Source organism: Hibiscus syriacus, unplaced genomic scaffold, assembly GCF_006381635.1.
Source record: "Hibiscus syriacus cultivar Baekdansim isolate YM2019G1 unplaced genomic scaffold, ASM638163v2 tig00116964_pilon, whole genome shotgun sequence".
NCBI lineage: Eukaryota > Viridiplantae > Streptophyta > Magnoliopsida > Malvales > Malvaceae > Hibiscus > Hibiscus syriacus.
In genome coordinates, this window is record NW_024063489.1 from 1,681,915 (window position 1) to 1,705,656 (window position 23,742).

Consider the following 23,742-nt stretch of genomic DNA (forward strand, 5'->3'; position numbering starts at 1 on the left):
TACACGCAACTAACTTTTTCTTCTCTCCATCTTTCTGCAAATCTAATTGGAAGATTCGCAATTCAGCATTAAATTGCAATAAATAAGAAAAGGGGGGAAATGTGTTTTTTTTACCTACTAATGTCCTTTTATCAGCCCCACTCAATATCTGCTCTTAACTTCTCTCATCAACATTTTATTTTGAAATGATGTGAATCCCTAGATTTCTCGACCTTTTGAAACCTTATCCTAGCTCTAGATTTATCCTCTTCCGTTTCGAATTTGAAAGGCCATTGGGTTCCTATTCTCGTAGCTCTAATGTTTTGTACTTGGTCAATGGATCTACAATTGATGAACAATGCGTTGACTATCTCAGCAAGGAAGAAAAAATGGGTTATTGGGATAGGTATATGTGGAGTCTTCGGTTACGGGTTTTACAAGGTGTATAATTTACCCTCTGTGGAGAAGAAAAGGAAAAAGCTTCTGAAGTTCTTAGGAGCCCTGATTACTTTAGCTGAATCGGTATCGGATTCCGTGGAGACGATCAATTTTGTTTCCAGGGACTTGAGGGAGTTCATGCAATCAGATTCTGATCAAATTCCCAATAGTTTGAGGCAAATTTCAAAGATTATAAGATCAGAGGGATTTTCTCAATCTTTGATTGGGGTTACTGAGGCTTTAACAGTTGGGGTTTCAAGAGGTTATAAGTTAGAAGCAGGGAATGGGGTTGAACTGGAAACGGGTTCAGGGAATTCCAGCTTCACTGACAGGGTATTGGATATGATCTTTTCTAATGCTGGCACTGGTTTTGCATCTATTGTGGTTGGCAGCTTTGCGAGGAATCTGGTACTGGGATTTTACTCAAATGGTGGAGAAACTAATGGGTCGAGCAGCAATGGTGGTCCATCTGATATGCCCAAATGGATTAACGTGCTTTACGACGATAAGTCTAAAGAGCTAATCGCTGACTGCATACAAAGACTTGTAAGCGCGGCTGTTGCAGTATATCTGGACAAGACGGCGGATATTAATACATATGATGAGATGTTTTCAGGGATGACTAACCCAAAGCATCAAAACAATGTTAGAGATATTTTGGTCTCCGTCTGTAATGGTGCTGTTGCAACTCTGGTGAAAACGACATATCAAGTGTTAACAAGTTCAAACTAACCGGAACTCAAGTTCAATTCTTAATCATAGTCCGGATTCAGGTCGAACAAGAGAAGGTTTCGAGAATGACGTACTTTTAAAAGGAGTGGAAGAAGGAAGCTCATTCGATAATAATGGGCGGGTTGATAAGGTCTCATCCACACTGGCAATTCCCAGCAATAGGAAGCTTGTGGTTGATGGAAACTTTTGGATGGTTTGAGAAGAAGCACTCAAGTTGTCCATAAGGAGGTTGTGCAAAGGGGATTGGGTGTTATAAGATATGTTGGTGCAAAGTTTTGTGTTATTGTCACCATTTGTCTTGCTTTGTACTTACATATCTTGGATGGTAGTAAGGTTTTATTTCCTGCTTGAATTGATTTGTTCAGTCTTTTCATGGAAACAGCTTGTATCCGATTGCCTATTTGTCTGGTACAAATAAAATGGACTTGATTTAGATCACAGTCTATAATTTACTTTTTGAAATACAATTAGGGTCTGTTTGTTTAGCTGTAATTGATTTTCCAGAAAATGAATTACTGGAATTTGAATTACTGGAAAATGAATTACTGGAATTTGAATTCTAGAAAATGAATTACATTTCTGTAAAATGAATTACATTTCTGGAAAATGAATTACATTATTGGAAAACATCTGGAAAACGTTTTATGATGTTTGGAAGATGTTATTTAAACATTTTTTCGGTATATTTTAGTGAAATAAAATTTTATAAATTATATAATTATTTATTAAAGTATAGTACTATATTATATTTTAAAAATATTAGTATATTTTAATATCTTTACTAAAATATTATTGAAATATATAATAATATTATTCATTATTAAATATATAAAAAAATTATTATATATTATTAAAATAAAAATATAATATCTTATATTATTATAATATAATTGATTATTTTATATATATTAAAAATATAATATATTATTATAAATATTAATAATATATTTTAAATATTTAATAATTAATTTTTGATGAAAATGATATTAAAATATTTTATTAATATTAAATTCATAAAATAAAATTATTTTGATTATTTTTGCTTTGAAGTGAAAAGTTCGGAAAATGACTTACGGAAAATGAATCCGTAAGTCATTTTACAGAAAACACAAAGGAAATTCTGTTACTAGGAAAATGAATTACATTCCGGAAAACGAATTACGTGAAACAAACACGGGAAAACGTTTTCCGGAAAACGAATTACGTGAAACAAACACGGGAAAACATTTTCCGGAAAACGAATTACGTGAAACAAACACGGGAATTCGGGGAAAACCAATTCCGTAATTCCAATTACGGGAAACAAACAGACCCTTATTGAGATTCATTTTTGTTGTTATTGGTCTTTTGGATATACATATACTTTCCTCCAAATCCCTAGCATCATTCAAATTAGCTAAGCTATGTATACAAATCATCCCAACATGAACATATATATGATTTATGTATGTTGTTTAGAATTGAACTAAATAGTCTTATTTTCTCCTGCAAGAATTCAACTTCATGTCTTGTGATTCTGGGTATAAATATAATCCAGGTGAGCAGCAAGGGTTCTTCTCATCAAGCATTCTTCTTTGCCAACTCCATAGTTCTCATCAATATCAATTTTGTCGGCCTCAACTCCCTGCATGAACCAAAACCCATAGCCTCAGCCCTTATCACTATTAATAAGATATATATACATGTAGAAGAAAAAATAAACTTGGAAAGAATTGGGATATAAAGAAGAGAGAGATGAAATATAGTGTTTGGTTGACGGAAAAACAGGTCGGCCCGAGCAGCATAACATAGCATAAAATTGAAGAGGAGGACAGCAAGAAAAAGGTTCGGAGCTTAGACATATTTTTGCTCTTTCTTTTGGTATTCAAAAGAGAATGAGTAGAGGAGGTGCCACTTAAAAGTACAGAAGTGAAGAATTTATAAAGGCAGCAGAAGAAAGAAAGAAAGACGGTATTAGATTAGGTCAATCCAAACCCAACCATTTAGTTCTGCACATAATAACGTTTTCCTTTTTGAATCTGGTGAGATATTCCACTTAACTATTGTCCATTTTAATAGATGGCCACTTAATCTAAATTTCTTATTATATCAAATGAGTAATTGTCTAATTGAATGGAGCAATTCCCATTAGAGCTTTGATGAGTAAGGTATTAACGCCACTCTTTTTCTTTGGCCCCCCGTATGCAATTATTGACTTCCTAATAAGACAAAAGAATTCTGTGGGAGATTTTTTTTCGTATTTTTTTTTAATTTAAATTATCGATTTTTAATTTATTAAGATAATTTAATATAAGATTTAACTTTTAATTTATTTTATTTTATTCATGACATGAAGAACCGAATATCATATATCTAGATTGTGACAAAAAGCGGCTAAAAACACACCCTTTTCTTGACTATTCTAAATTTGTTAGGTCAGTGGTGGTACTACCGACAATTAGCAAGGCAAGAAAAGGTCTTCAACAGCGTCTCGACTCTCGTGTGAATCCAACACAGACTACTTAATTAGTGAGCCCAAATATGGGGGCCTGCTCCTTTGCACACTCATGGACACCTCGTCTGCCCTAATGGGACCAATTGCTATGCTTGAAAATTCATTTTAGTCCATCTACTATAAAAATATTTTAATCCCTATACTTTTGAAATGTGAATATGTTGGTCTGAAATTCTAAATTTATAGTCAATTGACTTAAATAATTAAATAATTGTAGTTATTCCAAATAATTAAATTTTACAAAATATGTATTTAAAAGTTATTTGATTGAAATATTTAAAAGTTATTTTTCAATAATAAGTAAAAATGTTGAAAAAAAACGATAATAAAAGATGATTGTAGTAGGACAAACGAAAAATGATTTTTAATTATTTTATTAGATATTATATAGTAAATATAATTATATTTTTTTCTTAATCTGGGTAATTATAAGATGATATATGTTAGAAATTTTTTCAATCGATTGATAATGAATGCACACACTACAAACACTTCTATTTAAACTCGAGAACTTTAGAGAGAACAATCATCCGTTTAACTATGTTTTATATTATTACAATTTAAAATAATTATTTTGGGTCTTTTCTAATTAAGTTAAAACATGTATCTCATACCATCAGTTTAGTTACGATTTAAAATAAATAAAGTTTTAAAATAATATTTAAAAAAACCATATCTAATTAATTTGTGATCAAACTCAAATCAATGATTTATAGTAAGTAAAGCTACAAAATTAAATTGTAGTATTTAACAAGGCACACTTGTTATTCCACAATGGATTAAGGGCATATGTAGGAATCAGACTTATCGTAGTAATAATTAGAACAACTATCATAAATAATTCAAAGTAAGTTTGGGACACCTTCGATTTTACCCCAAACCCTATCTATTGTGTGGTTACTTTCAAGGCTTTCTCGTCGCCAAATTCATGGCAGCGACTACTACCTCCAGTACTACTAGCGACTGCTCCGGTTTCTTCAACCTTCAATCAATCGACGTTGAGGCTAGTGCGGTCAAGCCCTCATCGTGTGCCGCCCGTGGCTCAACTCCATCTGCATGCGGAAAGCTTGATGGCGTGGCTATATGGTTCATCAACGGAGTGGCGACTGCTTTCTTTGCATCCCTAGAGCGATGTTCTTGCATCCGTATAGCCACGGAGGACGACAGCGAGGAAGCGAACGATGTACCGTTGATCCATAGCGATGGGAACTCGAGGCATGATGCTGGAACTAGCAGAAGGAGGAGGAGAAGGAAAGGGAAGAAAGGAGAAGGAGCTCTTCTTGAAGACTAAAGTGCTGCAGCTGGAACATATATATATATATATATATATATATATATATATGCTTATTTTTCTATTTTGGTAAGTTATATATAAGAATATGATGGATTTGTGCAAGTTTCAATGGAGTTTATGGATTTGGCAATGTTAATTATGATTGGATCCGCGAACAATATGAAATGAAAAATAAGAAAATTTCTCCTTTCTTTATACAGTCGGATCAAAGATTATCAATTTTCCAAAAGAATTCAGATTTCATATTACTAATTACATTGATAGAAATATTAATTAGGAGATTTTAAAAGCATTTAAATTTGAGCTTGAATTTTTATCAAATTAATTTTATTATAGAAGTTTTATATTTTTCTTTGTAATTTAGGTGTGCTTATCTTTGAAGTTTTGGCTCTTTAACAACACTCTTTTTAAGCATAATATTAGATACTAGTTATGGAGAGCATGCTCATCTGATATTTGTTTATTTTTGCAGGAAAAATAAAAGATTAAAACCAAAAACTAAAGCTACTCCTTGTAAATATTCAAAATGACCTTTTGTTGTTGTTGACTTATGTTTTATACTGTTGTTTGGTGGATTGTTGAGCAAAAGGTGCTTTTGCTTTTGCTTTTGTTCTAATCCATGGCATGCGATGATTTTTATTATATTTATTTAACAGCAAAATTCACATTTTTTTTCTTCTTCTTCTTCTTCCCCTTGCTATTCTTTTGTTGCTTCCCACCAAACACAACCTAAAAAAGACAACACAAGTTTAAGAGATAGAAAAAAAAATCATGAAAATCGCATATAATTTAAAATAATTATTTTATGTCATAAATTATTTATTTTTAATTAAAATATTATAGAAAATTTATATTTATAAGTGAATAAAAATTATATAATTAGGGCTGGTTATAATTTTATCTTGATTTGACTTATAGATATCCTTTGATACCAATATCTAAAATCAAATACATTTTTTTCTTTTTCTGAAACAATAAAATTAAATAATTATAGATGTATAAAATACAGTCAAATATGACTTACAAAATTCCAAAAAAATCTATTTTTAAATGATTTTTTTATTATTTCAAGATCATATCGACACTTTTTTATTTTTATTTATTTATTCATGATCATAAAAAACAATGATTGTGAATATATTTATTACGATAGTCAAATAAGATATATTAAAATATTATTCATAATAATTATTATCCTTTAATTTAGCTTTAATTTTATTATTCTAGCAAAACTAAATGATCTTAGTGATTAAGGGAATGATTGTTGTCAGTAGAGGTTTCAAGTTTAGTCATACTATCTACAAATGTGTTAGCGTTCATCGTCAAATTATTGAAAATCTTTCGAACATATACTATTTTTATTCACCTTAGTTAATAAAAAAAAACTTTATTACTCTATACAATTAGTGATAATTATAGTTATGCATACTATTATTCTTTTGAAATCTGACAGCCGGCCTAAAATTTTAGGTTCATAATTTCAATAATCTATTTATACTTATGATAACGACAAGTCTATTTATGCTATTTGACTATTTAATCGGATTCTTTATTTATCTCTTAGTTATATATATTATAAAATTTAAATTTTGGTAGAGTTTCTAACAATAATTTTAATCAATGCGATTGACGGATTGAGCATAATTTATGTGAGCTATAAAAATTTGAAAATAACTATTTTATATATTAATATTATTTTATTTAAAAATAAAATTTAATATATGTGATTTTACACAATATAGTTTCTTTTCTATAATATATATTTTTAATATAGTATTTATTAGGGCGAGTTCTTAATGGTAAAAAATGAATTATCTTTTTTTATATTCTGAACATTTTACAGGAAAATTTATTAAATGATATATATATATATAATAAAAGATTATTTTAAATTAAAGGAGATTAAATATGGACGAAATTGAGTGAATTTATGTTATAAGATATAGTATAAATTATATAGGTGTATAATTTTAAATGACAAATCATTATGATGAGTTAATTAGAAAATAAGATTAATGTACAAAGTTATATTAGAGTTATAGTCTCAAATTATATGAATTAACTTTTATTACATTTTATTTTCAAAATAAAACAATAAAAGTTTTAAACCTCATCATTAATGTTTCGTATGAAAGGAAAGAATGAAAAATGAAAATAAAATAAAATAAATTTTAAATATAAAACAAAAGTGAGGAGAAAGAAGAAGAAAAGGATGATCATTTTTCATTGTTATGTGTAAAAATAAATCACTTTCATTCGAAAAAAAAGTTAAATAAAAATATGAAAGATCTATCATATGAACTAAAAGGTTATCTTTCACTGTTTTATTTTTTTTACCAAATACACTGATAAAAGATAATTTTCTATTTTTCTTGTAAAGTATATTAATGGGATTATATTCTTAAAAGTCTAAAATCATAATTAAGAGATTACATTCGTAAGAAAATAATTATTTTATGGTAACTAAATACAGTTTAAAGATTTATCACGTGTAGTTTCAACTAGGCTAGTATTACTGCCTTCCTCCCACAACCCGTTTTAAAAGGCATTGAGCTAACAAGGAGTTGGAACTTGCTATTTGTGTAAGGACCAAGGACACTTCTTTATTTGAAGATTTACATCCTTCTTGGTTATACGGCTGTCCTGTTCTTATGACATATTAGAGTAAAGCTGAAGATGATGAATAGTCTTCAGGTTGTTAGGCTGATGTAAGCAGTCTGTTAGGTGGTTACTTGCCTAGTTGGTTATTGTGCACGAGTATGTGGTGTAAAGTGCACTATATAAAGCAAAACATTTTTATGTATTAGAATACTATTCAAAGTTCTCCTTCATCCCTAGGTAGTGACGAAGTATAACATGACAGAAACATTTTGTTAATTGTAGTACCCCTTGTATGTAGTTGTGACATTTTTTCTTCTCATGCAGGTCTTGATTGACAGATACAGATCATTGCTACTGTGTGCTTCTTAATGCAATAGATGGGGCAGCCTTTCCTAGTGTAACAGATAGAAATGATAGCTGTTCCAGTAACAAATTACGATTAAGAGTAGATACTAATTCTATGAAGATGAAAAATTGTAAGGTTTGGGTCCTTTCTGATAGTTTATTTGTGTTAGTTCCATGATCAACCAGGGCCTACACATCTGAAGGACAAGCGTAGAGCTGCATGGTTTTTTGTTCACTTATGATGGTTAATTATTTTCTGTTCTTTAGAACACTTCTTTATGATGATCAACCAGGGTCGTCACATGACATGAAAAGAAAGTTATTTTCCCGAAGGTATCATTTCAGTGCCTCCTATTTTATTCTCATGAATTAATTTTGAAGTTATAAATATCATTTTTGTAATGCTTAGCATCATATAGACTGATGCTTGAGTTTCCAAATTAAAATGGATTTATTCTGTGAAAAGCTGCTTGGGAATTCTATATACGCAACAAAGACCAGCTTTCGTACAACTTTAAATCAAATGGTTAGGGATGCATATGATGGTATACCCTTTTACTATGCATTTCTAAGAATTGGCTTCTATTTTTGTTCTTTCAGAATTCTGCAAAAACTCAGAATACTTTCTACTTTGTTTGTTCTTAATTTCTTCTTCATGCTTATTTCATTCTTATATCATATCATTTGCCTTTCTTTCTCAGATGTGCATTGTCGATTTGGAAGTCTTCTATCAATTGGTCATTCCTCTGGTAAAACAGACAGACTTACATGAAAGGTCCTGGAGGACGTGGGGAAGTTTAAGTCGCTGTTTCAGGTGTAGCAGTTCAGTAAGAGTTTCTTCTTAAACTTGTAACATTCACTTTCTTCTGTGTTCCCTCAATTTCTCAGGGCTTTATGTGTGGATTAAATGTTGCAACGGACTTTATATTGATCACGAACTTTTGTTTTCCCAACGCTTAAGCCCAAATTGCCCTATGTCTTACTCTGATCAATCAATCATTATATCACACTTCAAAGCGATTCACCTGTGGACAATTTGGATGCCATTACTTTTGGGAATTATTGTGCATACTTTGCTTCCTTTTCTAATATTCTATATTTCTCATTTAATGAACAACTGATTCGTTTAATGAATTGTATTAGTTGATTGATCATTTTAAGTGAAAGTTGCATGCTAGGGTTGATTAAAATAGTGAGTTTATGTTTCTCTATCAGACCAAAGCAAGCACTATTCTGGCCCTTCATCAGTTATGTCAAAAAGGGGTTCCAGATATTGGCTCAGTGTTTCGTAAAGCAGCTTCTGTACTTGTCTATGTGGCAGCAAAGCATGCTTATCCGGCTCCTACTTCAATTTATGATAAAGAGATGATACCTCCCAAATGCTGCTTAATGTCTATAACGTTTCCCTGGGAAGACATTGCTCATGATCTTTTGTTCAAGGTAAATATGAACTTTATATTGTAATCTCATAAGGTTCCGTCACTGATTTTTCTCTGTAATATCCGAATCAGTGTTTTTAAGTCTCAACTAGTACTGCTTCATGGTAAATGCTAGTTTGTTCTTGTTAGGTCTAGATATTGCTATTGAAGGAGAGAAACCAGATGATGTTGAGGAGATTCATAGTGGTACCTGTACATAGTTGAAGCGGAACAGTTCTTTATGTTTCTTCATTGTTCGTATTCTTATACATTCCCAATGAATGCAAATGCTTTACGCGAGCTTTCCTGTCTCATCCATGACAAAGACGATCACTTGGAAGAAATGATACTTCTATTTGCATAAGAATTGTTTCTTTGCAGTATTGAGCTTAGACCTTAAAAGTTTTGGAAGACTCGAGATTGTCGGTTTCAAAAGTGCTTTCTGTCCTTGATTGCTGTGATGATTCTTTTCCACATTGGCCAACCAGTTCAACTTCGTGTTGGGTATCTTTCTTCTTCAAACTTTTTACAAATAAGTGCTTAATGTAGGATTAAATGAGATTACATATGTTGTAATCAAGTTGAGTTAGATCTTGAACTAAATTTATGTTCGGTAATACACTATAGCTTTCCATGCTCATTTTACTTGCTTTTGCTAAAACTGGCTAAATTATGCCATCCAAAACTAGACGTACCGTGCAATTGTGCGTTACTTAAGATGTTTGTGGAGTGTGGTTACTTCTCCGATGGCCACACAATATATTGGGGGAACCGTTGTTGGCCTCTGAAAGTAAGCAAAGGGCATTAGGATATGATGAAGATTTATGAGCTTTACGGTACACTGTGCCTGGGCTCTCCTTGCTGGCTTTAGTGTGCGCATGGGCAAAGAGAGGGTGGCTCCACCAGGTTTGCCTGCGCCTGAAGTAATACTCAAAGATGGCAAAGTGAGTTCTTCCTCTGCTGTTGGGACGCCTGGCCATAGGATATTGGCGAAGCAAGGTTTTTGCACTTGTGGGAAATGTTGACGCTTCGTGTGTACCAATATGTATATACTATTTTGGACTTTGCTACCATCTATACCTATAGCCTGTTTCAAAGTTGAGTCAATCGTATCCTAATCAAATCCTGGTCTGGTCCTTTATATCATCTACATTATGGAAAAGAAGAGAAAAAGACTTAATATCAGTTTTTGATACAAAATATTACTATCTTTTATAAAAAAAATGAGCTTTAAAGTTTTGGTAGAGTACTCATCTTTCAATAATATATATTTTTATATAAATGCCAAATTACTTTGCACCAAACGGGATTATGCTCATGAAAATAATTACGTTGTCTAACTCATGTATTGTGATTAGGCAGCCCTTTAAAATTTAATTAGCGTTAGGATAAAAGAAATTAGGCATGTTATCATATTCAAGCATCCTTAACTAAGAAAATGGGGCACATGAAGGCCACTTGTATATAGAAGTTGATTAAAGAAGTTAAATTAGAACATAAATGTATATAATAAATTTACAAATAAAAGGACGGGTAGCTAATGGTTGAGCTGAATTTCATAAAATAAAAAGGTAATGAAATTATACCCTGCAGCATGAGCGATCGTATGCATGCATGTTAGCCTCCACTATAGCCTACAGTAGTATAAATTAGATGTTTAATTAATGGCTTGCTAGGCCTACCCTGCAATTAACAGAATCAAGACTAACAGCCAAATAAAAGAGAACTTCCCCACTACAGTTAATTAAAAATATTAAGCAAAAAACAATTGTGCTTCAACTTCCAACAACTAAAAAACTACCAGGGAATCTTTGCTGCAATCAGTTAAACCACTAAAGAATATTTATGCATACATGTCATATGTAAAGGAAAAGCAAACGATCAGTGTAGTTTTTCGTGGGGGGGGGGGGGTTAAAAGGTCACAACTCACGAGTAACCTAAACTAAAGGCAATTTCTAATTCCACCACAGAACTTTTTTTTTCGATTGCTTTTGCTTGGACAAGAGTGAAAAAGTACCTTAAATGATTCTTATCATAAGGGACCATATGGATTTCTGTTTATATATATAAAGATATGCTGTACCAGACGATAATGGTAAATATAATTGATTGTATAATATAAAATATATAAATTTTACTTTAAAAATAAATATTCATGGCCCATACGAATTCTAAGGCTTAATTATCTCCTTATAACACTAATCTTACGCAAATAAAATATAGTTCACAAATAATATTACTCTACCCTAGTGTGTAACGCATATACGTTTGCAATTGTCTTTTCCCCCACATGCAAATGTCCCTTCACAATCAAATATCATAACTAAGAAACTAAACTACAACCTTCTTGTCCTCCTATGTTGTCTTTAAATCCTTATTTGCTTATGAATAATTTTTTTATGTCTATTTCCCGTTTCATTTGCTTCATGTTACCAACCACCCCCACAGAATCTCAGAAACCTAACCCTACTCCGTAACGAATTTATTTACCATTCAACTTATTTTCATTTGATTCAATATATCTAGCTAGATTGACGTTGTATTGTTTAAACGATAAACATGTTTTAATTTAATTGTAAAATATAAAATTTAAACAGAATTTTACCCAATTGCTTGATAATCTCTCACGCCACTCTCTATAATACCTTTATTTTCTATTTGAAAAAATAACTTTATTCTTTTAAAAAAATATTGTTTTTCTCCGACGTATCCCACATGACTTCTGGTCTTCTCTCTCTGATAAACATGTATAACTTTTCCAGCAAAAATATTTTTTATATATCTGTTTTGGTTTGATGCTTCGTGATTAAGGTAAACCTAATGTTCTTCTCTTCTCTCTCAATAACTTTAAACCAAATGATAATTAATTTAAAAAATGTACAGTAGTTTAACATTTGCTTTGCAATGGTAACTTATTTTTGCCTTTTTTGACTTTTAAAAGCATCCTTCCAAAATCTTTTGTTATCGAAAGACCCCACACGTCCCTTCCCCCCTCCCTTTAAATACCCTTTCCCTCCTCTTTTTTCCTTCCCTTTTCCCCTCATGTTACTTGCTTACTAGTTACTACTATTGATTCAAAACCCTTTTTGTTTGCTCTAATTGACCCAATGTTCTTGTCTGAAGAAGCTGATCAGTTCGAATTGCCGGTTCACGAAACCGGCTTCACACTCGAAGAGCTTGAAGAATTGTTATCCTTTCTCGACTCGAATGAACCGGTTAGTCCTAACTCCGGTTCAGAAGGCTCGACTCTGGCGGTATCTTTTCTTGAACCTAATGAACCAGTCAGTCCAAACTATGGTTTGGAAGGTTCGACTCTGGCGGTGTATTCGGCGGATGAGAGGAAGAAAAGACGTATGATATCGAACCGAGAATCGGCGAGGCGGTCCCGTAGGCGAAAAAGGATGCAATTGGAGAACATCACGGATGAAGTAAACCGGTTGAGCATAGAGAACCAGCAGCTTAAAAACAGAGTCAGTTCGGTCATGATTCAATATCATATTGTATGGCGAGAAAATGAACAGTTAAGATCCGAATCCGTAGCTCTTTGGGCCAAACTCTTGGATCTTTACTGGACTTTAGCCACCATGCAACCTCGATAGCGTATGCTGAAACTAAATCATTATCACGTCGCCTTCCCCCATGAATTTAAGCTCTAATTAAGTGAACTAAACTAACGAATTTGTCAACAGTAAAAGAAGTAATTAGAGCTTAGTTTCACTTTTTTCTCTCTCCCAACTTAATTATATTAATATTGAGAAAAGGTGGTGGTTGTCATAATCTCCACGTTTGATATATTTGTGAAAAGTATTTTGTTTTGGTCTTTTTATACGATTTGTCTTTCTCACTATAATGTGGTAGTCTGTGCATGTGGTTTGCCTTCCTACACGCTGTATATAATTCATGGGCCAATATTATATATTTTATGAGAAAAAATGCATTGCTTTACTCGTCTTTTTGTGACCAATTTACTGTTAATTTGGATGTCATTCGTCAACTAAAATGTTGATAATATATATTTTTATTAGAAAATGTTGGCAATATTTATATTTAAAGCAACCGACAAACAATATGAACCGCACTCGGGTGTCCAGTCCATAAGTATGTGGTTTGATTTAAATTAAAAGAAGGGGGAAATGGGTTTAACTGGGGATAATTGGTTAAGAACTGAAGTGGGTAATTTTTTTAAAAAAATAAATGTAATGTATTTCAATTTTATTATTTTATTTAAGTGGACTATCAATCTAATTAAACATTTTAATGTAATTATATGACGCCATGATTTAAACTTCGGGTTCTTAAGCTAAAAATTAATCGTCAGCTTAGGGCAGTCTTGGTTAAACGATTGCTATAACAAAAATCGAAATAAATCGTGTACATTACTTTAGCTCCCTTTATAGAATATTTATGGCCTTATTAATTATTATGAATGTTCGCATAAATTTATGTAAATTGAAAATTTAGAATTTGATCCATGTATTTTATAAAAATTGAAAAAAACAATCTAATTAAATATTTTTGTTAAACATTGTTCTCAAATCAAAGACTTAAAAGATTTAAAAATATTATGAAAAAGTATTAAGAATAATAAAATAAATAGTTTAAAAACAAAATTTAGAAATATTCAAGAAATTGATAAATTGTAAATACAAAAATAAAAAAATCAAATACAAAAAATAATTTTATATTAAATAAATATTTAATAGTTAATATCAATTTAAACTATTAGTTAATTATATATAACAATTAAACTATTTAATTTTTTATAAAATATTAAATCACTCATACTATTTTTTACGAATAAAACGAAAAAATAGTACTTTCAATTAAAGTATTGATTATATGATTATATGTTAACATGGGATTGTCTCAAGAAAGGCGGGTTAATATACGGTAGTACCGGATACATTAAAATGTATTTAATAAATTCGGTTTAGCGGTACCTATTTGTTGACAACTAATAATGTTTTAGGTAGAAAATATGAAAAACTATTAAAAAATTTGGTAACCGGTAAACTTTGGTTATCGGTAAGTATCTATCCTTTTTATAAAAGTGTATATACTTTTAACATATCAAGTAAATTTTACCGGTTTTGTCATAATGAATCTGGTTTTGTCATATTTTTACCTGTTATATTGTAAAGTATATATCCTTTTTATAAAAGTGTCCATACTTATTTCACTGTGAAAATATATTTATTATTATCTTTGGTTAATATTGTTAAATTTAAATTCTAAATAATATTTTATAAAATATCAAAACAATCAAATAATTTTGTGTGTAAATGAAATTATTAAATTAATATTGTAGGTGGAAAACATGAAACACTATTATTGAAACATAAATTACATAACTTTAAAAAAAGTATATATCATTTTTATAAAAGTGTTCATACTTATTTAACTGTGGAAAACATATTTATTATTATATTTGGTTAATATTGTTAAATTTAAATTCTAAATAATATTTTATAAAATATCAAATAATTTTTTGTGTAAATGAAATTATTAAATTAATATTGTAGGTGGAAAACATGAAACACTATTAAAAAAAATTGAAACATAAATTACATAACTTTAAAAAAAGTATATATTATTTTTATAAAAGTGTCAATACGTATAAAAGTAGGTCTAAGTCATGAAGAAATATTAAAAAATTGTGCTACCGGTTCGTGTCAATCCAAATAAAAAATGTGTCGATCCAAAACGATATAACAGGTAAAACTATGACAAAACCGGTATAGAAATGATAAAATCGGTAAAGCGCTACCGGATACATTTAAAGTGTCGGTACTTTAATATAAGGATCGACACTTCGTGAATTTAAAAGAGAAGCAGTTTTAAATCCTATAAAGTGTCGATACTTTTAAAAAATGTATCGATCCAAAATGATATACCAGGTAAAAATATGATAAAACCGGTTACAAAATGATAAAACCGGTAAAACGTTACCGGATATATTGAAAGTGTCGATACTTTATATAAGGATCGACACTTTGTGAATTTAAAAGAGAAGCAGTTTTAGCGCCTATAATGTGTCGATACTTTAAAAAAATATATCGATCCACAACGATATAACAGGTAAAAATATGATAAAACCGGTATCAAAATGATAAACCCGGTAAAATGATATCGGATATATTGAAAGTGTCGATACTTTCGTAAGTACGTGTAATAAATTATCGACACTTTCAAAGAAATAGGTAATTATCCTTTCGAAAGTATCGACACCTGACATAAAAGTATCGACACTTTTGTATTTTTATCGATTAAATATAAATAACATATCCGATCAAAATATAAGCTAAATCTCCTCTGAAAATAGATAGAACGGACGAGTTTTTGAAATCGAAGCGTAATTGTTGCTGCATTTCAGAAGGCGTTTCTAAAGCGAAGTTTGTTTGTTTGTTGCTGCAGTCGAATCGAAAAGTATGTTGTCGAAACCCTAATTTTTTATTATTACAGTAATCGCGATAGGGTTTTTATGTGTTGTTTGGGGTTTTGAAGTAAAGAAGCATTTGGGAACGATTGCAGGTAGAAAGTGATATTCAAGGAAAAATATAAATGTCGATACTTTTATTAAATATTATAGGTAGAAAATGATATTATAGGTTGTATAAATGTGCCGACACATTTTGGTGTGGCCATTCAAATTCTTTTGAAGAAAACCGTTTTATCACAAGAGTAGTTATCTATATTTGTATATTGAATAAAGTGTATGTAACAAAATAATTTAATTTGCGTAAACTGATATATGAAGGAAAAATGGAGTCAATGGGTTGGAAAATTGTTGGTGGAGCAGATGACTTTGAAATTGAGGCCGAGACTCGAAAGCAACCCAAGGGTGGATATATGTACTTCTAGTAAGTATCAATGTCTTTTTGTTATTATTGTTGAAATGGTAATTGGATTAAAGTATCGATAAACTTTAAATTGATTACAAATTTTAAATGTTGACAGTATGGCCGAATGCAAAAGGATGAAGGAAGATGGCACACAGAGCGGTTCGATATGTAAAATGAAATTGACATTGAGTAGTATTTAGTGTTAATGTATTGATTAAGAAACGTTTATGTTTTATATTAGGTGACAAAAGATGTGAGGTCCAAATGGAATTCAATGAGTGATGCTGAAAAGGAACCTTACATCACACAGTCAAGGAATGATAGTAAAGAATACAAAGAACGGAGGAAAGCACATGAAAATAAGGTATTCATTAACTTGTAAATACGTTGATACAAAATATATAAGAACTATAACATTATTATTGTAAAAAATGTAGGAAGTGTCGACAAGATGCAGCATTAAAAGGGTGAATTTATTAATTAAACACCTTAAGGAGAAGGGTCAGTTGAATGTGCTGGGAGAAATAGGTTTTGGATCGTTGGTAGGAGTAAGGGATCGACCTATTCGGAGGGAATTGTGTCGATCCTTGATGGCGCAATTTGATGTCATGCAATGTATTGCTAAATATGGTGATTTTTCATTTCCTCTCGGGATCCCATGTGCTGCAGCCGTATTGGGGGTAGAAAATGAAGGCAAAAGTGTTGTAGAAGTCTGTAAGAGTAAGGACTGGAAAGCACTTGCCTCCAAATATGGTTTGAAGCATAAGGTGACATATGCTGAAATTGAAGAGGAAATAAAAAATGGATCTTACGTTGGGATGAGCTGAAGGCCAGAGTTCTATTATACCTTGTCGGTATCTTTCTTTGTCCAACGGTAATACGTCAACGAACAAAGAACATATGAAGCTCATTTGTGATGAAGGCTTGAAGGGTGAATTCAATTGGGCTGAATATATCCATTCGAGATTGATTGAATCAATAATCACCTTTAAAAAGGGCAGCCAAAGATACCTCAAAGGGTGCATAGCAATCTTAGAGGTAAATGAGTTGAAGAACTTTTTTGTGTTTTTATATAAAAATATAAATTTTATTATAAATACATGTTGCACTGTTCGATTTTTGGTCGGGCTGTGAGGCAGTGCCGGCTTATGAAAGAACCGGAGTGGCACGCATCCGTGCATGGGGGAAGGAAGAGGTGGTTAGAGTGATGGTGAAGTTGAAGTTGGATAGAGCGAAGAAGCAAGAAAGGGTAATAAATGTAATTAAATAATATTAAGAATATAATCAATGTCTTAATACTGTAATTTAATTTTGAAGGTTATTGGCAAGGATGTAGAGGAGGCAGTGGAGGCAGAGGAGAAGAAAGGAGGGATGGTTGTATTGGGGGATGACGGTGAGTGGGACGATGGTGAGGGAAAACGTAGTAACTTCGACATTTTGATGTCTGAATTGGCTGATATCAAAAAAATCCAATTTGAAATCATGCAAAGACAATCAAGAGTCGAAGAGAAACTTGAGAGAGTCGAAGATACACTTGAGAGGCATAAGGGGGTAGTGAAAGGAAAAATAGATTGAGTGGTGAAAGAAGTAGAGGTGTTGAGGGTGAAGTGGTGAAAGAAGTTGGGGTGTTAAGGGGTGATATTAAGATGGTGACGGGTGAAAAATTTGAGGGAGTGGTGAAGGAGGTTGTGGAATTGAGGAGTGAACTTACGGGGGTGAAGGGGGTGGTTGATAAATACTTGGATGAAGTAGATCAATTGAAGGGTGAAATAAAAGAGATGAAGAGCTATGTAGAAAAAAAATACGATGAACTGAAAAAATATGAAGAAGAAAAGAGGGAGGAGGAAGAAGAAGAGATGGAAGAAATGAGGAGGAAGGAAGTCAATGTCATTTATACACCGGAGAGTGTTATAGCAGCAGATTTGGATTCGGAATGTCCTGCACCCCAGAAGAAGAAGCAGAAGGTAAGTTGAATAAAAGAAAACTTAATTTGATTTTTATTATGTTGTTGTGACAAAAATTGTATGCAAAATTGTAGGTTGAAAAAAGCGGATATTCCAAGCGGAATTGATGACATCGAAGCTGCAATTTGTGATTATTTATGGAATAGTGAGTTAGAATCGGAGTAAGTGAAATATATTGTTTTGTGAGTGATATTTAAATATTTCATGACAACATATTAATCCTAATGATTCATGCAGATATTCTGTAATCTCAATGGGAAATCAATTCGCTACTGTATACGACGTTGCAATGTTGAAGCCTACGGAATGGGTTGGCGGTGTGGTAAGTAGAAAGTAGAAAATGTTAAAACTTATTGAATATGTTCTGATTATGTAATTAATTTTGTTAGGTTATCGATTTGCTCGCCTGGACAATATGCTACGATTCTCAAAAGTCACTCCGGAGGATTGGCTACCTTCCATACCTCTTAGCGGTGAGTTAAATTAATAAATGTTGAAAAGTAGTGTTATAGACGGTAAATTAATAATGTTTGTTGCGTAATTACAGCAACAGGCGTTGGATGCCAACAACAAAGAAAGTGTTGAGAGTATTTCTACCTTCTGGGGTCTCATATTGGATAACTATGTGAAATTCACCGACTGTGAGAAGGTAAGACACCATACCAATTGCAAATGATTTTCGGATATAGAATGTTGAATTTTGTCAAATTGGGTGTGAAATTTGTTGCAGATCATGATCACAATAAACTACCATAATTCACATTGGTATCTGTGGTGTTGGATATGGTAGATCGTGTTGCAACAATATATGATAGTATGTTTACAACTGAAGCAGCTAAACAGAGAGTGAAGGATGCTAAGAGATTGGTATGTATGTATGTATGAAAGGACATTATGTAAATTATAATGCATATTTTTTTTGGTGCATAACTTCTTCTATTTTAATGCAGATTAAAATATTAGATTCTTATAATAAGAAACGCATTTGGGTTGAATCCTGTGGATCTCTAGGAAAGTATCCCTTGAAAAATTTCAAATTTGTGGAGCATAAGAAGAATAAGCAATTGAATGGGTATGAGATGTTATCACAAATAGAAAGCTTAATTTATGCAGTATTCATCATAATTGACATGTGTGATTTTCAAATTTGTAACAGACATGATTGCGGCATGTATGTGATGATGTGGATGGAATCGATCGGTTCTACAGGGGCAACTGGTGATTTTGTAAGTGGATAGAAAAATTTGTTTGTGGTAAAATTGTTAAAAGTCGTAGATTGAATGTTGTAGTTGACAATACTTAACGTTCTGATAATTTGAATATAGGTTGTTGGAGACTGGGATCGATCGCGAATATTAAACGATCTCGTAAGCCACAATCAAAATGAACGAAGACAGGAGATAACAAAAGCTGCCATATTACATAAGAATAACAAAAGGATGCAATGATGTAAATGTAGGGTTAATTTTGTATAAGATTTATAATTTTGTATACGATTTATATTTTTGTATGTGAATATAATTATGAATGAGATGAGAAAAGTTAGCAGTATGTTGTTGTACATGTTTCTTATACACATTAAGGGTCATGTTGATACTTTGAAGTAAAAGGCAAATTTACAATATGGCCAACAGGGTGTAACCATAAAATGTTGATCCATATATAAAAAGTGTCGATCCCAAAAACATCGAAAACCAAAAGTATAATGTAATATGTAATTTTTCAATCTAACCGGTACAAGTATACCGGTTTTATGAGAGAATATGTCTAAATAATGTGTCGACTATTTTAGTTTGTGTCGATATTTTTGTTCCAGAATGAATGGAAAACAGGGTGCAACCATAAAGTGTCGATCCCAAAAACATCGAACCCAAAAGTATAATGTAATATGTAATTTTTCAATCTAACCGGTACAAGTATACCGGTTTTATGAGAGAATATGTCTAAATAATGTGTCGGCACTTTTTAGTTGGTGTCGATATTTTTGGTCCAGAATGAATGGAAAATAGGGTGCAACCATAAAGTGTCGATCCATATATAAAAAGTGTCGATCCCAAAAACATCGAACCCAAAAGTATAATGTAATATGTAATTTTTCAATCTAACCGGTACAAGTATACCGGTTTTATGAGAGAATATATCTAAATAATGTGTCGACACTTTTTAGTTGGTGTCGAATTTTGGTCCAGAATGAATGGAAAACAGGTGCACCCATAAAGTGTCGATTCATATATAAAAAGTGTCGATCCCAAAAACATCAAACCCAAAAGTATAATGTAATATGTAATTTTTCAATCTAACCGGTACAAGTATACCGGTTTTATGAGAGAATATGTCTAAATAATGTGTCGACACTTTTTAGTTTGTGTCGATACTAATTTAAATATCAAGTGTTTTTCCACCGTTCACTATATATAGTACTCTTAATCGAGAAACCCTAAACATAAAGGCAAGCAGGCAGAAGATAACTCTCTTCTTCTACCGTTATCATAAGTGACGATCAGATATTCAGGTAAATTTATCGATATTTTATGGGTTTGATTGATTTCTATATTGGAGTTTTTTTCCTGAATGTATTTGTGTTCCATTGTAATAGCATCCAACCAAAATGGCTCCAAAACGTCAGCGTCAGAAGCGAGGTCTTTCTCAAAGCTCTTCTCTTTCAGTTCAAACTCAACCACAACCTCCTTCTGTAACAAACAATTCTTCTGAGGAAATCAGGTCCTTCGAAACTCTGAACTTTAGATCCGATATGGAGAAACAAAGATGGCAGACGAGTTTTAAAGTAAGGAAGATTCGTCCCGAACGTGTCATTGACCTGGGTTTCTTGTTTGATGATAAATATGCATTTAGTTTTAAATCCATATTTACATCTTGGGGTTGGCTTGAATTCCTTGGTGTAGAACCAAGATATTATCCCAACCTAGTTAGAGTCTTCTACAACAATGCTTCCTTACAGCACGAGCCTAATAAGACTAATATAATAGGAATTAATACACATGTCATGGGGAAGGATATATATATCTCCAGAAACTATTGCGGAGGGTTTAGGTGTAGCGAATACAGGGGATTCAGATGAAAATGGTGTAGATTGGTCTACAATTAAACGGGTTGCTAGAAATAGCCCAATTCACCTCGATGTAGAGTCGAGAGTGTTTCACAAAATGCTCACATGGTATATCCGGCCTAGTGGGGGAAAACATTCAACGCTTCGAGACAGCGATTATTGGTGGATAGCAAAGTATAAATCCAAAACGGCTCCAAACATTGCAAAACTCATATTTAATACAATTGTATATATGGTCACAAAGGGAGCAACAATTTCAACTACACTACCATATGGATGTGTCATCACCCATCTGTTGAAGAAGAATGAAGTTGATTTTTCGCATGACGCCCCTGTTCGATTAACTCGCAAGATTAACATGGTATTTATTAAAAAAGCGGGATATGATTTTGTTGAAAAACTCGGTTGAAATCGTGTCAAAGAGGTCGGATTAGATCAAGAGAGGGAGGAAATGGACCCCGTTGGCCATGAAGAAGAGCAACCAAGTGGAGACGCAATGATGGAAGAAGCTCCAGTTGCAGAGGATGTCATAATTAAGACCGTGATGGAATACATGGTCAATTTTCGGGAGCATATTGATTCCCTTATGAGTGGAATGCGATCCGATATTTCATCATTGCAACGTGAAGTCTCCATGTTGCGTAACGAATTACGTCAACGACATCAAACGAGTTAGGTAATTCATTATCTATGTTTCTTAACATTTACACGTTCTGAACTTTATTTTATTTTCTTTTAACAGATGTGGACAACCAAGCGGTCGCAGAAGATGAAGCTGACGATGAAGATGACGATGATGATGACGATGAAGCTGACGATGAAGATGATGACGATGATGATGATGATGATGATGAAGATGATGATCCAAACAAGTATATCGTGTCTGCAACGCCGCCTTCAAGAAAACTTTTAATTTTTGATCTCAATGGTGTCATTGCCTACATCCCAAGACTGCCTGCAGGTTTTAATTCTATTCTTTTGTATCCATTATTTTAACATATAAGCGTAGAACTTTAATCTCATTTTCTTCATGTTGTAGATGTTGTCCTCAGAAGAGGATTATTTGAATTTATGCAATTTTGTGTCGACAATTTTGTTGTTGCCCTTTGGTCTTCAAAGATGAGGTTAGAACATGTTTGAAGCAATTGAATTACTGTAGTCAAAATCGTTAATATACATTTGAATGTTAACATTCAAACTTGATTACAATCTCAGGCATAACGTCGACCGTGTACTTGAGAAACTACCTGTATTTTTCGAGCATTTTCTATTCGTGTGGGTAAGATGAATGTCATTACAGTTTGCTGACTTTTCATTGTCTATGATTCCTACATATTTATGTTCGACTGTTTGTGAACAGGATCAAAAAAAATGCAAAACATACGATTCTGTTACCTATTGTAAAGATCTCAATGATGTTTGAAACGCGTGTCCAGATTTTAACGAGCTAAATACACTTTTGGTCGATGATTCAGCGGAAAAATGATTTATAATCCGGTAAGTTGCATTTATGCAATATGTTTTTCCAGTTGAACAGGTGTTCAGACATTGATTATTTTAAAAACTTATATGTTTATATAGAAATACAATTACATATGTCCACATACCTTTGACGCTGCTTCCCATTCGAACGACAATGCTCTAGGTATGACACAAATTTATTCATGCTTATGCGAATTTAGTTTATTGTTAGTAAAATTGCACCTCATTAGTTTGATAATTGAAATTATTTATGTATGTCCTCAGAAAAAGGCGAAAACATACGAGAGTATTTGGAAAATTTGTTGAAGGCCTCTAATGTTCCGAACTTCGTTAGAAATAACCCCTTTTCATCGGATTAATTTTGTTTGTCGGTACATTATTTGAACATTCTTGTGTATTTATATTTTGGTGTGATTATATTGTGTGTATATTTTCATTAATTATTCCATATTTGCTTCTATGTGTACATATACATTTGAGGATTGTTGAAATATCAATACTAATGTATTTTACATCTGCTTGCAAATGTATCGAAACACATGACTATAGCATTGTTTTCGATGATATCCACAACAAAGTGTCGATTTAAAAAAGTGTCGACTGAAAATGTAATAGACAATTTGTAATATAACCGGTATAAATATACCGGTTTACTTATAAAATAGGTAAATATAAGCGCTACCTATTACATAACTTACATATTATTAAATTAAAAAAAATAAACATATATTACATATTTATTATTATCTTTGGTTAATGTTGTTAAATTTAAATTCTAAATATTATTTTATAAAATATCAAACAAAAATAATTTTTTGTGTAAATGAAATTATTAAATTAATATTGTAGGTGGAAAACATGAAACACTATTAAAAAAATTGAAACATAAATTACATAACTTTTAAAAAAAGTATCGATCATTTTTATAAAAAGTATGGACACTTTCAATATAATAGGTAAAAATATGATGTAATAGGTAGCACTTATATAATGTAATAGGTATTGTTTATATAATGTAATAGGTAGTGGTTATATTGTAAAGTATCTATCCTTTTTATAAAAGTGTCTATACTTTTTTCACTGTGG

General features: G+C 31.9%; 1 protein-coding gene and 1 pseudogene across 1 annotated transcript; both read left to right on the top strand.

The window, feature by feature from the left end:
- Positions 1-21,494, top strand: LOC120191021 (annotated as a pseudogene).
- LOC120190934 (basic leucine zipper 4-like) lies at positions 10,126-12,900 on the top strand. The gene is made up of 2 exons (XM_039193947.1): positions 10,126-10,300; positions 12,362-12,900. Exons 1-2 carry the CDS (start codon positions 10,126-10,128, stop codon positions 12,898-12,900), a joined length of 714 nt encoding a protein of 237 aa, XP_039049878.1.
- Positions 21,495-23,742: the final 2,248 nt, after the last annotated feature.

Coding starts and splice junctions, on each gene's coding strand:
- LOC120190934 (XM_039193947.1), top strand. CDS start 10,126: ATGAGCTTTACGGTACACTGTGCCTGGGCTCTCCTTGCTGGCTTTAGT. Junction 10,301..12,361: donor TAGGATATTGGCGAAGCAAG/GTTTTTGCACTT, acceptor CTTGCTTACTAG/TTACTACTATTGATTCAAAA.